We start from the raw sequence: 15,033 nt of genomic DNA on the forward strand, positions 1-15,033 counted from the left end.
CCATGCAAATGAGTTTGGTCACCTAGCAACAGGGGCTGGAACTGATCCTTGCTCTGATGCAACAGTAAGAATGTGCAGTTAAAACAAAAGGAGTTCTGATACTATATTGCATTTCCTCAACCTTTTTTTTTTTTTATAATTTTAGCTTTAATTTTTACTGCATGTGAGCAGAAAATAAGCTATGAAAAAAATTTACTTATCGACCTCAGTGGTTTAAACTGGAAAATCAGAACGGTAGAAGGGAGCTCAGAAATTTTCATCGAATGCATTGCTTATTCATGCTTAGTTGTATTTTCCAAGACTAGCAAATAAGTTCTAGAACTTGAATGTAGTAGAGGTATCCTGAGTGCAAGGGTATTCAATTTTTCTTACCACCTGTGTAGTAGTGACCATGGTACACATTATAGGAATAAAGTTACATGAAGAGCATCATTGTAAAACCGTCTAAATTTGTTTAAATGTTAGACTCTTTCATTTTAAAGTCATCTAGTTTTCTAGATGAACATTTACCTTTGGTATGTATATTAAGGAAAGATTTAAAGGAATTGTTTTGTTTGATTGGAGCAGTTACTGTCTGGTGGTAGCTATTAAAATCCTGACTAAGTATATACTACCAAAAAAATTGTCTGTTTTAATGTGGTCTGTGCTTTGAGCTGACCATTGTGTCTTCCAAAGTTTTTTTCTTTCTTTCCTGCAGAATAATAGACACCTGATAAATTTGTTGGGGGTTGATGCGGTTGGGGAGTAATCATTAAATGAATAAGTAGAAATCTGAAGGTTGTATTTGGATTGAATGACCTTGATAGATCAGTGAGGAATCTTAATTAGTCTCAATGATTCTTGCTTATAGGGTGCATTCAGACAGTTATAGGTAGATTTCTGAGTTCATAATAAATTCTGTCATCTTCTGATACCCATTCCTTTAGTCACTTGAATGGGCATTTGTCAGGGGAAATAAAATATGGGAGAGTGTACATCAGTCACCCTTCTAGGCCTGTACCTTAGTCCAGAAGAGGAACAAGATAGCACCGTCCCGGAGGGAGGGAGATGCAAGAGGGAAGAGATATGGCAACATATGTATATGTGTAGCTGATTCACTTTGTTGTAAAGCAGAAGCTAGCACACCATTGTAAAGCAATTATACTTCAATAAAGATGTTTAAAAAAAAAAAAAAATAGCACCGTCTTCACTTCTAGTATTCTAGTTGTCATAGACAGCATAAAGATATAATAATTTGCTTAAAAGTATTGATGAACTGTTATGAAATCATCTCTCAACAGGCGGAATCTGATAAGCAGATGGGAAATTAGAGAACCTTATCCAAACAATTCTGGCTTTTCTTCAGTGCTAGATAGTCTATTCAGTATGGGCATGGAGACTATTGCTGTAGCATCTAGATACCCTATATTATTTCCATTCTTTAGATTAAGTACCAGGCCAAGAAAGAGGTCTATAAAAAGAAAATGAATAAAAATGAAGACTTAGAGTAATTTTGCTTTTTTGTTTTTGTCTGAGTAATTCCAAATGTTAATGTGCATATTTAGTTTTAGGCTACTGACTTGACATCTAAGAATAGATAGCTCTTTAAAGAAAAATGGGCTTACTTTTGGAGAGGAGATCTCTCCTGCATTGTAGTGATCGTAAATGGTAGGTGGCTTGCAGTTCTATTACTACCTGTTCGTGTATGTACTGTAAAATAATCCTGTGTCGTGTGGACTGTATTTAAGCAATGATTGACTAAGATTGTAATTTCAGTAAATCTAAATGATCTCGTCTAATTAAATTCATGTGCTTCAAAAAAAAAAAAGAAAGAAAGAAATGCAAGAGGTTTACCAGCGGGTAATGCCTATGAAAGATAAGGCGGTGGAAGTAAAATTGGGCAGGGAAAGCTTTCAGAGGTAGCTTTGTTTTTCCTTCACTCTTGATGTTCCGAGTTGTCTTCTACTAGTATAATTTCCGTTCTATCAGGAGAACTTTTAGCGATTCTTTTAGAGCAGGTCTTCTGCCAACAAATTCAGCTTTCCTTCATCTGAGAGTGTCTTTATTTCACCTTCATTCCTGAAGGATATTTTCACTTGGTACAAAATTTGGGGATGACAGTTCTTTTCTTTTAGTACTTGAAAAGTGTGCCACTTTCTTCTGGTCTCCATGGTTTCTATTGAGAAATCTGTAGTCACTTGAATCATAGTTCCCCTATAAGTAGTGCATCACTTTTCTCGATAACTATTTCAAGATTTTTTCTTTGTCTTAAGTTTTTAACAGTTTGCTTACGAAGTGTCTAAGTGTGGATTTCTTTGAATTTATCCTTTTAGGAGTCTGCTGAGCTTCTTGAATCTCTAGATTTATGTCTTTTGCCAGGTTTGGGAAATATTAAAAACATTTTTTTCTACACTATACTCTTCTGTTGTTCTAGCACTCCATTGACATGACTGTTAGATCTTTTGTTATTGTCATGCAGGGCCCTGAGGCTCTGTTCGATTTTTTTCAATCTTTGGTTATTCAGATTAGATAATTTCTATTGATCTTCACTGACTTTTGCACTGTCACCTCTGTTCTGCTGTTGAGTCCATGCAACAAGTTTTTAATTTTGAATACTGTATCTTGTTTCTTGCTGAGACTTTCTGTCTTTTGTTTCAAAGTGTTTGCCCTTCCTTCTTGAAACAATTTTATAATTGTTCTAACGTCTTTGATGATACCAACATCTGTCATCTTTGCATTGTTGTCTGTTGAACATCTTATGTGAATTTAGATTTTCCTAGGTCTTCGTATGACAAATAATTTTGGATTGTATTTTGGACATTTTTAATGTTATGTTTTGAGCCTCTGGGTCTTATTTAAGTTCTGTGGAGAATACTGATGTTTTTGTTTTAGCGGACTTGACCTGGTTGGGTTCAGGCTACTCAGTCTTCTCTGAGTTGTAAAATAGTTTCAATGTCAGCCTCGTTTCCAAAGCCATTACAGAGCTATTCAGATATGTTCTGTTTGTGTGCCAACCAGTGGCCATTCTGGGACCTGGAAACTAGGGCTGTCTCTTAGTTCAGTTTTCAAAGTCTGTGGTATGCTGCTGAGGGTCAGACCCATGCCTGTGTAACTTGAGGGTGAGCCCAGGAGTTCATAAACAACTTGGTGGGGGGATCACTTTCCTGCATTCCTTCCTCTCTGTGATCTCCCTGCTACTTTATGGTTCTCTGGGGCTGCCTTTTTAGTCATCCAGCCAGAAATCTGGGGCTTTACTTACCCTGCTCTCCTGTATATTTACCATAACTCTGCCTATATCTGGGGCTACAAGGTGGAAGGACAGAGAGAAAAGATGCAAGAGGGATTTTTGCCCCTCGCTCTTGGGACCATAGCTTCTCTGACTGGAGAGGAAGGATCCCTTTCTAAAGGTGCCTCAGAGTTTTAGGTTGCCTGCTGTGGTAGACAGAGTTCTAAAGGTCTCCCAAGATTCTTGTCCCATGGTTATTCAGTCAAACATAATCTAGGTACTGCTGTGAAGGGTAGAAATAGAAACGGATTTAACTACAGACTGCCTTGAGCTACAGGTACAAGAAAAGGGAGGGAAAAAAGCATGCGATTTCCCCCACTCTCTGTGTGGTAGGAGAATACACTCCTGTTCCCCATGCCAGAACCGAAGGGCTTCTCCTGGAGTGCTCTGTCCACATCCTGGGTGCCCAGTTGTGGGTTTTGGCTGCATTGCATCCAGGCTAAGAGATATTGGAGGGAGAAAAGTAGTAAACTCACTGCCAGTTCTTTGCCTTCCTCCCCAGTCCACTTACTACTATTCACTTTTTTTGTTTCCTCAAGTAGCTACTCCATTCAGTCCTGATTTTGTAACTGCATTCAGTGGGAGAGACAGGTTGGGTTTTTAAGGATTCTTTTTTTTTTTTTAACAAATGGAGTCATAATTTTGTAGTTTTGTAGAAGTTGCTTTTTTAAAAAATTATTTAATTAATTATTTATTTATTTTTGGCTGTGTTGGGTCTTCGTTTCTGTGTGAGGGCTTTCTCCAGTTGCGGCAAGCGGGGGCCACTCTTCATCGCGATGCGCGGTCCTCTCGCTGTCGTGGCCTCTCTTGTTGCTGAGCACAGGCTCCAGACGCACAGGCTCAGTAGTTGTGGCTCACGGGCCTAGTTGCTCCGCGGCATGTGGGATCTTCCCAGACCAGGGCTCGAACCCATGTCCCCTGCATCGGCAGGCAGATTCTCAACCACTGCGCCACCAGGGAAGCCCAAAGTTGCTTTTTTTCACTTAAGGTGTTATGGACATTTTTTCATGTTAGTAGATACAGAACAATGAACCTCACTTTTTAATTATGAATAGTAATACTAGCATAATAGCAACTACCATTTCATTGAACCAATAAGGAAGTATATTAATTTATGAGGACTGCTATAACAAAGTACCACAGGCTGGGTGGCTTACACAGACATTTATTTTCCCACAGTTCTGGAGACTGGAAGTTCTGTATCAAGGTGTGGTAGGGTTGGTTTCTTCTGAGGCCTTTCTCCCTGACTTGTAGATAGCCATCTTCTTCCTGTGTCATCATGTGGTGTCTTCGTCTGCTTGGGCTACCATAACAAAATTCCATAGACTGGGTGGTTTAAACAACAGAAATGTGTTTTCTCATAGTTCTAGAGACTGAGAAGTCCAAGATCAAGGTGCTGGCCAATTCATTGCCTGTTGAAGGCAGACAGCCTCCTTCCTGGCTTGCAGATGACCACCTTCTCACTGTGTCCTCATGTGGTGGAGAGCGAGCGAGCAAGCAAGCGAGCCCTGGTGTTTGTTCCTTGTCTTTACAAGAGCACCAGGCCTACCGGATTAGGGCCCCACCCTTAGGACTTCATTTAACCTTTACCACTTTCTCCCAGACTCTGTCTCCAGATACAGTCACACTGGTTGCTGGGGCTTCCACGTAGGAATTTGGGAGGGACACAGACGTTTAGTCTGTAACACATGGGCTTCCCTCTATACCTGTCTGTGTCCTGATTTCCTCTTTTTATAAGGATACCAGTCCTATTGGATTAGGGCTCTCCTTAATGACCTCATTTTAACTTTATAAAGTATTGGGAGTTAGGACTTCAACACAGGAATTGTGAAAGGATGCAGTTCAGCCCATAAAAGTATTTTTCTCTGCTTAAGATAAGGAAACTGAGGCTCACAGACCTTGAGTAATTTTGGCCAAGGTCACACAGCTAGTAAGATAGAACCAGGATTCACACCCAGGTAGATTGGCCCCAGAGCCTGTTCTTTGAACTATCTGGCCGTTCTCCTATCCCCAGTCTCCACCTTGGCATGGCAGTTGTTGGGATGTGCCATGGGTTATTGAATAATCCTATGCTGGACATAATGGGTTTTCTTTTTTTTTTTTTTCCTGTTAGACAATGCTGCATTGAACATGCTTTTACAGGTATCACTGCACACCTCTGAAAATATTGCTATTGTATAATGCCTAGAAATCAATTTATTCACAGAAGTCATTGTTAAATTTATGTATTTCCCCAAAATACCCTCAAAAAGTGTGCTTGTTTACCCTCCCAGCAATAATGAATGAGAGTGGCAAGTTTTAGAAAAGAGCAATGGAAAAGCTACTTCCTGTCATAGGCTACAGATCAATTGGAATTGGGTACTTATTTGAGGTGTCTCAGAGTGAAACAAAGGCCATTGTTTCAGTTAAGTTAGGTGGGGTGAAAACATATCAAGTGCTGTATCGTGGTCAATTCATGATTTGCTTTCTTCTTTTTCAGAATTTTGATTCTGACATTAGCAGTGTGGGAATAGATGGCTGCTGGCAGGCAGACAGCCAGAGGCTTCTCAATGAGGTGATGGTGGAGCACTTCTTTCGACAAGGAATGCTGGATGTAGCCGAGGAGCTCTGCCAGGTAACAGTGTGCCACCTGCGAGAGGATGAAACAGAAACAAGGGAAGTCCTTGCAGTTTTTAAGTCTTCTAAGCCATAGGCAGATTTTTACGTTTTAATCATCTGGGCTGACTTCAGTTTACTAGGAAGTTTTTGTTTGTTTGTTTTTTTTAAGTTGGTGAAAATTATAGTCCTAGAACTTGTTATTCAAATTATTTCCTTATTCCTGCCCCAGAATGTTGGTCCCAGGTCATCAGTCAAGGGTCAGAAGTGATGCTACTTTTTCAGACATCTCCTCTTTTGGGTTTTTTTGTTTGTTTGTTTTTTTGGAATAAGCCAGGGCATTTTATTTATTTTTTTAATTAATTTTTTATTGGAGTATAGTTGATTTACAATGTTGTGATAGTTTCTGCTGCACAGCAAAGTGAATCAGCCATACATACACGTATACACACTTTCTTCTAGACTCCGTTCCCATATAGGTCCTTACAGAGCACTGAATAGTTTCCTGTGCTATACAGTAGGTTCTTATTAGTTATCTTCTATATACAGTAGTATGTATAAAACTTCTCTTTTAAGAGGGAAGGTTAGTATAGCAGAGAAGAAAAGGACAAAGAGGTTTATATTTGCTTTTCTCATCTAGCCCAGCTTAAAGAACTTTGTTTATCAAATGAGTTTCAAGCTAAAATTTACTTCAGGTGAGCAGCATTTGTCTTTTATTCCTATTAGACATGAACTTAGGGGTCTCAACAGTTTACCAATACCACATAGTCATAATATTAGCAGCTGCCCTGTATTGAGTATTTACCACCCGCCAAGCCCTGCCTTTATTCCTCACTGCAACCCTGTGAGGAAGAAATGACTGCTCCCATTCTACAGATGTGGAATCTGAGGTCTGGAGAAGTAACCAGCCCAAGGCCATACAGGTTCTTAGTGGAGGAACTTGGATTCAGTTCCAATTCATGTGTCTTCAGACTCTGTTTTGTGGCTTACATTCTGTGCTGTTGTATTTTCCATTTAGAAAAATGAAGGACCATAAGGATTAAATAATTTAAAGCCAGTCTGTAAACCAGACCTCTAATGTAAGCCTTTTCTGTTAAACAGTTCAGATAAGCAATAACTCAAGTCTTTCTCTGTATGTTATGGGATTTTGTGTGTGTGTCCATATAAATTTCCTAAAATAAATTGTGTCATTTAGGATTAAGTTTTGTTTACAAGTAACAGAGACCCAAAATACCAATGGCTTAAACAAGAATGAAGTTTACTTCTCTTACACAGAAATAGGAGGTAGTAAGCCATCCACTGCATATATGGTAGCCATGTGCCGTGAAGCTCTTAGGGACCTTGGCTGCCTGTAGCTCTGCTGTTTCTAAGGTGTCCCTTGTCCACATGGTCCAGGATAGCCCGAACCCCAGCTAGACATTTTGTATTACAGGAAGGGGCAAAGAGTATATACTTATGTTTCATTGGCCAGAACTTACATTTTGCAAAGCCATGCCCAGCTTTATTCCGTATGGTTATGTGCCCAGCTAAAATTTGGGGTTTTCCTATTATAGAAAAGGAGGAAGAACGATACTAGGGCTCAGTCATCAGTCTCTGCCAGAGAAATGCATGGTAAAAAGAAATTATCTTTAGTGCTTTGCCTCACATTTTATAATGTAGAATATGCTTTTACCATATCTCTTTATTCTGATTACTGCTAATGAAAGTTCTTTCAATTTTTTCAGGAATCTGGTCTTTCTGTAGACCCAAGCCAGAAAGAACCATTTGTGGAGTTAAACCGAATATTAGAAGCGTTAAAAGTCCGAGTTCTGAGACCTGCTCTGGAGTGAGTTACTGAGTTTGTTTTCTTTTGAGTACTTTGAGAGAACTCTATAAGAAAATGGAATCAGAAAACACATTAGAGATTTTGAGATTGTATATATATCTCACCTGGGGTAGACTTCAGAGGCATCAAGGGAGAATTATTTTATTTCTTTTAGCGAAGTGAGTTTGGGGTATATGCAATATGAGAAAATGGTTAGGGCTTATTTCACTTATCAGTCGGTTTGAATTCCCATGAGAGAAGAGGGTTTCCTCTAGCTAGGCTACACCACCGCTTTAGACTAGCTTTATAACTGAAGGACTGTTGTTCAGATGGTCTGAGTTTGATATTTGAACTTCCATAATGTTCTGGGTTCGGTGCTAGCATTCTAAAAAAAAAAAAAGCAATTTAATTGGTTATTGGAACCAAGTGGTATATGTAAAGAGAACAAATATTGTTATGGAGTTTTACTCTAATTACCATCGTAAAATAATTCACTGTGAACTTGTCATTGATGTGAATTATATGAAATTGCTGGGTTAGCTCTGATAAATATTATCCTAGTACAGTATCAGCAGGGTTTTTCATAAAGGGCCAGGTAGTAAATATTTTAGGCTTTGCAGGCCACATAAGGTCTCCGTTGCATATTTTTCTTTATTTTATTTTACAACCCTTTAACAATGTAAAAAAACCGTCTTGACCATCTGGCATACAAAACAGGCAGCAAGTCCTATTTGGCCCGTGGCCATAGTTTGCTGACCCCTGTCCTAGAATTTTTTAATGTGAGAATTATCAGGTTGTCTTAAAAAGGAAGAAAGGGAAGGAGGAAGGAAGGAAAGTTATAAAATAAAAGGAAGAAACTGGGTGATAGAAGCAGTGATATGATTTTGAGGTCATAGCCTTAGAATCCTGGGATTTTAAAACTGTAAGTATTTGATATCGTTGTTATCAGGGAAAAAAATAGTTGGGAAGATCCTTCATGAGTTTTAAAAAATACACTTTCTTTTCCTTCTACTAACCCATTTAATCCTTCATAGCTTAGTTTTCTGTGTCTCATCATTTCTCAGTTCTTAGAAAATTTTGCAGAGTTCTAAAATGAGCCTAGGTGAACAGGCAGAGATAGAGTCCTGTGTAAATTTATAAATATCAAATTTCTGTATAAATTATAAATATGAGGTAGCTCATTTATTTTATTTTTGTTGCTGCATGCGGGCTTTCTCTATTTGCGGCGAGCAGGGGCTACTCTTCATTGTGGTGCGGTGGCTTCTCGTTGCGGAGCATGGCTTCAGTAGCTGCAGCACGCGGGCTCAGTAGTTGCGGCCCTAGAGCGTGGGCCCTAGGGCGCATGGGCTTTAGTAGCTGCGGCACGCGGGCTCTAGGGCACACAGGCTTCAGTAGTTATGGCATGCAGGCTCAGTAGTTGTGGCTCGCAGGCTCTAGAGCGCAGGCTCAGTAGTTGTGGCGCACGGGCTTAGTTGCTATGCGGCATGTGGGATCTTCCCGGACCAGAGATCGAACCCGTGTCCCCTGCGTTGGCAGGCGGATTCATAACCACTGCGCCACCAGGGAAGTCCCTCATTTATTTTAACTCTTTAAAGATGTAAACGTCACTTAAGCAGCACCACTGTGTACTATGCATATTACGTTCATAGTTTGATTTGTTTTAGCAGATTTTATTGTGACATCCCTGCGAGATTAAATTTAATCAAGTGCCTCTAATAACACCTCTTAAACAAAATATGGCAGCCACTCTTCTGTCCACTTTTATATTCCACCTAAATGATTAAACAATTATAAAGGAGAGTGAGGGAGCCTAAATATAAAAATGTAATGGGTTTCCCAGTTGTCTTATAGTGATTTAGAAATAATATATGAATTGTTATTTGAGGTAATAGTCATTTATCCATTAATTTCTCAGGTTTGTCATCAAACTTTTATTGAGTGCTTATTATGTACTAGAGACTGTGCTGAGTATTTGGACTGCCTTAGCCCTCAAAATTCTCAAGGCTTGTTCCTTTTGGAATAAAGAAAATTCATAAGACCCTTTTAACTTTGGGCTTTTTCTGTAAGATCTAAGTTTCTGACTGATAGCTATGGCATATATATCAATGATTTCTGTAAATGTTTTCTGTTATTTGTAGCCTCAAGCAGTGCCTCTCAGGCAAAGGGAGGACTCATTCCATCCACTTGGCACTAACAGTGGAAACTACAGTAGTCCCTCGGTATCCGTGGGAGATTGGTTCTAGGGATCCCTGTGGATACCAAAATTCATGGATGCTCAAGTCCCTTATGTAAAACGGCCTGGTATCCTTGGCCCTCTGTATGCACGGCTGCGGAACCTGCGGAGGCCCTCCATATCCGCAGGTTCCGCAACCGTGGATTCGGAGGGCCAACTGTACAGTAGAAATTTTCTCGTTTCGCTTTTCTGGGAATATTGCCATTTTAAATATCTGCATATGGGGATGTAGCCATAATTATAGTTGTCTCTTTTGGAGTGCTTATTACATGCCTAGCATTGTTCTAAGCATTTTATTTGTATTAGCTTATTCAATCCTCATAAATAACCCCATGAAGTAAGTACTGGGTTTACAGAGGAGGAATTGAGCCTGGAAGTTGCTCCATGTAAAAAAGGATATGGAGTCAAAAGGTCAGTTGAGGAAAGCTTCACATGATATTCCCTAATATTCTCCTCTAAGAGAGTCACTTTAGAAGTAAGGGAGAAAGAGAAAAACAAATATTGTATTAATATCGCTTACATGTGGAATCTAGAAAAATGATACAGATGAACTTAGTTGCAAAGCAGAAATAGAGACACAGATGTAGAGAACAAACATATGGACACCAAGGGGGGAAGGGGGAGGTGGAATGAATCGGGAGATTGGGATGGACATATATACACTATTGATACTATGTGTAAAATAGATAACTAATGAGAACCTGCTGCATAGCACAGGGAACTCTACTCAGTGCTCTGTGGTGACCTACATGGGAAGGAAATCCAAAAAAGAGGGGATACATTTATACATATAGCTCATTCACTTTGCTGTACAGTAGATACTAACACAACATTGTAAAGCAACTGTACTCCAATAAAAGTTAATTAAAAGAAATGAGAGATTCACTTTAGCATATTACAGGGGCCATCAACCAGTCCTACGGTAAAGAAACTCATTTAACTTTGTAAAACCCAGTGTTTCCCATGAGTATTTAACCAAAGACTCCCTGTCTCCTAACACCTAATAAAACTCACAAAATTGGTGATCTGTAGAACATAAGTTTGGAAAGTGTTAGTTTAACAGAAATCTCCATTACAGAAACTCAGACTTCTCCAATTCTTGCCTATTATTGGTGGATGCAAAGCAAATACTTATTCAACATATTTTATGGGCAAGGTATGGAAAATTCACTGTACTCAACTTGTACCAAAAATTAAAAAATGTGGGACATGAGTTTCAGGGATTTTGGTTCAGATACACGGTGGAAAATCCTTCATATTTCACGTGTGGCATCTTCTCTTTGTACCTGCTGGGAGGTACAGGAACCACCGTGGAACCACCCAAGAGAGAAAGAAAAAGGTGAAAGCCTGCAGCAGTTCTCGAGGCAGCCTAGGCAGTTGAGGCAGAGGCCAACCAAAAAGATTAATATGGATAGAGGTCATGGAAGGACTAGATGAGGAGGAAGTCTGGTGAGCATTACCTATTAATCGCAACTAATAAAAGGCAGTGGAAAAGAAGGCAGTAAGGAATGGTGACATGGCAGAGAGAAGCGGCAGAAGAACAGCTAATTATATATACGGATCTAGTCAGGACCCTGCCTACTCTTTTGTTCCTGCCCCTATATTTCTGAGTTTGCGTACAGATTTTTCTCCTCATCCAGATCGCTTTATCTGTTTTTTGAGTTCCTCTTGGCACCTAGCATAGTGCTCATTTCGTAGCAGGCACTCAATAAAAGATGGAATGATTTGCAGGAGAACTTTGAACAAACATGACCTCCTCCTTCATGTGGCAGATAGAAGCAAAGCCAAAAATAACTAGTGTCAACAAAAGAATAACAGTAACTTAGTTTGAGGAGATGGAGAAAATTAGAAAAATAGAAACTGTCTGTAACTCTGTGCCAGTTACTGACATTTTGAAAGTGCTGTCTCGAGGGGAAGCTGGTTGGTTGCCTTCGTAAGGGTGTTTCGAAGAGTAATCCTGCCTTGGTGGATTTGCCGCAGTCTAGAATCTGACTCTCAACCTTGCAGACTTGGGAACCTGTTGTTCTTCAGTACCCAGAGCAGGCCCAGGGGCCTCATAGCCCTTGTTTAGAGGAATTTGCAGTTCTATTTGCAAAGTCTCAGTAGAATGCCATTAAGAGAACAGAAACTAACTGAATGATTATAAGAAAGAGAGATGTTATAGAATTTTTCACAGAAGAAGAGAGAAAAACTATTTCATTAGTCTAGATCACTGCAGAGTTTTCGATTAGACAGGCCATGAACAGTATCAGGCAAGCTGTTGAAGTATGAGAGGACTCCATCTCTAAGCCTAGCGATTAGGTGAGGCTAGAAATAAAAACCACAGAGGAATCTGAGGTGAGCTTGCCATTGTGGTTTCTTGGTGATATGGGTGAACGGTGGGTTTGAGGAGAAGAAAATGGTTGCTGGACTTAGAGAAATTGTGGTATCAGTGCATAAAACACAATTTATAAGCAGAGAAGAGTTTTAGAAAGTGAAAATGAAGGAAGCAAGCCAAGGTGCCTGGTCATAGAGCCTTGGCTGCCACTGGCAAAGAGGGTGACCGGGATTACGCTGTTTCTGGTGTCTGTTTTCTCGTTGTTAGTTTTGTCTTCCTGTAGGCAGGCAGTCTTGCTGATTCAGGCATTTTTAATAGCTACAGAGAACCGCAAAATAAAGACTCTGATAGATGTACTATTGGAGAAGAGGAATCAAGGTTTGAACAAGTTGGGTTCCCCCCCTACTCTGAGTGGGTTCTGTTTTGTTTTGTTTCTTTTTTTGTTTTGTTGTGTCCCAGGGGTTGTTAATTCTGAAAGGGCAGAAGAGCTGAGTTGAGGGATACTGTTTTAATTCACGGGGCCCATGCACTAAGTGTGGTGGAGAGGGAGTGACTCTATTAAAAAGAAGCTAATTGAAAATGGAAAGAGGGGCCCAGTGGCAAGAACACAGAAGAGAAAAAAGCACAATGGAATATAAAGGCCAAAGGGGAAAAAATATCTGGGGTGAGGACATCATTTTCTGTTGTCTGTTCTATGTTTGTTGCTGGCAAAAGTCTGTATGAGGTTCCAAGACAGTAGGTACTCCTCAGGAAGAAGAAGAGACATGGCCATCTCTTATCTGGATCCATCCTCACCAAGGACTTGAGCATTACTGGAAATGAGTGGGCAAGCTATGACTATAGAGAGATTAAGAATCTTCTTTTACAAAAAGGGAAAATTGAAAGAAACTGTCACTGAGATTAAGTGTTTAAAAGAATAAGGAGTTGAACTAGGCCAGGAGGGGGAACCAAGGGGGACTCTGGGATTTGTTCTTATAAAATGCTGAACTGTTATTAATTTAAGCTTATCAAACACTTGGTTTTGTGGTGGGAAACTAGCAGTAAATAAGGCAAAGTCATATTTAAGTACTTTATTAAAAAATCACTAATCTATAGAACTGTGCTGTCCAGTGTGGTGGCCACTTGTCACAGGTAGCTATTGGGTATGCCCACCAAGCCTGTGTTACTAAGAACCTCATGTAAAGTTGAAGTATGATTCAAATGTGAAACACGGTAGTTTGTGTGGTTTCTTAAATAGCATGGAAGAAGGACAGAGATTCACACCAACTCTGAGATGAGTAAAATGTTAGTAGTTCCAGCGATGGACTCAACTCATATCTGAGTTGCCATTTGAAAATATCTCAGAAATGAAATGCTAGCTATCCTAAAGCAAAGTGATAGGGTTCTTCACTTTTCTGGATTTTTTAAGCACTTGATTCGGTCACCAGTAACATTCAGCCAGTCCGCACCTGTGGAGTAAACGCATGTCACTCATTTCCCTGAGCTTCAGCTTTTACCCCCAAGAAGATAGCCCCGAGATAGACTAGAAAAAGAAGGTATTTGTAAGCCTTTTAAAAACGCTGTGAAAGGTTGTAGTGGAATGTGCCGTAGGAACTGGAGAGAGGCGTTTTTATTCACTATTATCAGAAACAGAGCCCAACCCAGGCTGGCAGAATGGTGAGAGGAGAGATAAGCAGACCAGTGCTGTCAGTTAGGTGTCTGGGAAAGAACAGCTAGCTCTGAAGGTAGAATCTAGAATCTCGTTTTAATTATTTTTGGAGTAATACGGAAATTCGAAACATGGAGCTAACAATGGGCCAAGTCTTTTCGGAGGCCTGACGATGAAGATAATTAACGCTTCGTGTTTCTGTGGGATAATTGCGTCGATGGGGGTTGCTTCTGACTTAGTCACCTAAGTAAGTAGTATTGTTTTGGGGTCTTTTAATGGAAGAGGCCCAGAAGGTCTCTCTACTAGTCACTGCAGTGGCAGTGAACAGAGAGAATTGTGACGTAGGTGACCTTATTGGGTGTCATTGTTTTGGTCTACAGTGTTTCTCTAAACAAGGAATGGTTCCAAAGCTGGCAGTACTCTTGTGGCACACGTTGGAGATGTGGGAGCAGAATTTATTTTAGAAACCACAGTAAAGCTAATAATTTACCTGACTGTTTACATTTAGCTTGCTGGTTGTAGTATAGTGATCGTTAGTTTTTTAAAAACTAAAAATCAAAAGTTTTCTGCTAGAAATGCCATTAACCAGAATATAGCACCCCGTTCACTTATTAACTGTTTTTTTGTCTTTCTGTCGTATGTCTTCTAGTGCTTTGTAGACAAGTGGATTAAGTTTTTGGTGCTGATTGTAGTTTTGTGCTTTTGCAGTCTCGTGTGCTTTGTTGGTTTGGGATTTGTTGTTATCAGGTGAATTAAGGCTGTTCTGCCCCTTATTCCTGCTCAGTGAATCAAACAGTCCAATATTCAGTGTGAACTTCTAGTGAAGACAACTTCAAACAATTCTGAAGGGGATTAACTGGTACATGCTGATTCCCACAGAGTTGGTTCTATAAAAATCAAAGCAGCACTGAGTATTACATGGAAATGCCCAAGTAACTCTTGTAAATGTAATTTTCTTACTAATGACTTTGGAGAACGTTAGGCCTATCCCCTCAGTAAACACATGTTAAGTAGCTTATTATTGTCTGTTTGTGCCAGTCTCCGGGCTCAGTGCTTCTACGAGCCCCCTCATTTAATGCCCATAACCCTCTGAGTTGCCCCCACTTTACAGTAAGGAAACAGACTTGAGAGCATTAAGTAACAGACTGCCCCGATTCACACCACAGAGCCA

At 39.9% G+C, this 15,033-nt stretch overlaps 1 protein-coding gene across 1 annotated transcript in view; it reads left to right on the forward strand.

Moving 5' to 3' along the window:
- RMND5A (required for meiotic nuclear division 5 homolog A) overlaps window positions 1-15,033 on the forward strand; it is a 59,976-nt gene that overhangs the window by 28,338 nt on the left and 16,605 nt on the right. The window contains exons 3-4 of the mRNA XM_061211046.1: window positions 5,745-5,879; window positions 7,585-7,685. Of these exons, the coding sequence (XP_061067029.1) occupies window positions 5,745-5,879; window positions 7,585-7,685 (236 nt within the window). The remainder of the gene's footprint in view (window positions 1-5,744; window positions 5,880-7,584; window positions 7,686-15,033) is intronic.

The sequence above is a fragment of the Eubalaena glacialis genome, chromosome 14 (assembly GCF_028564815.1).
Source record: "Eubalaena glacialis isolate mEubGla1 chromosome 14, mEubGla1.1.hap2.+ XY, whole genome shotgun sequence".
Lineage (NCBI taxonomy): Eukaryota > Metazoa > Chordata > Mammalia > Artiodactyla > Balaenidae > Eubalaena > Eubalaena glacialis.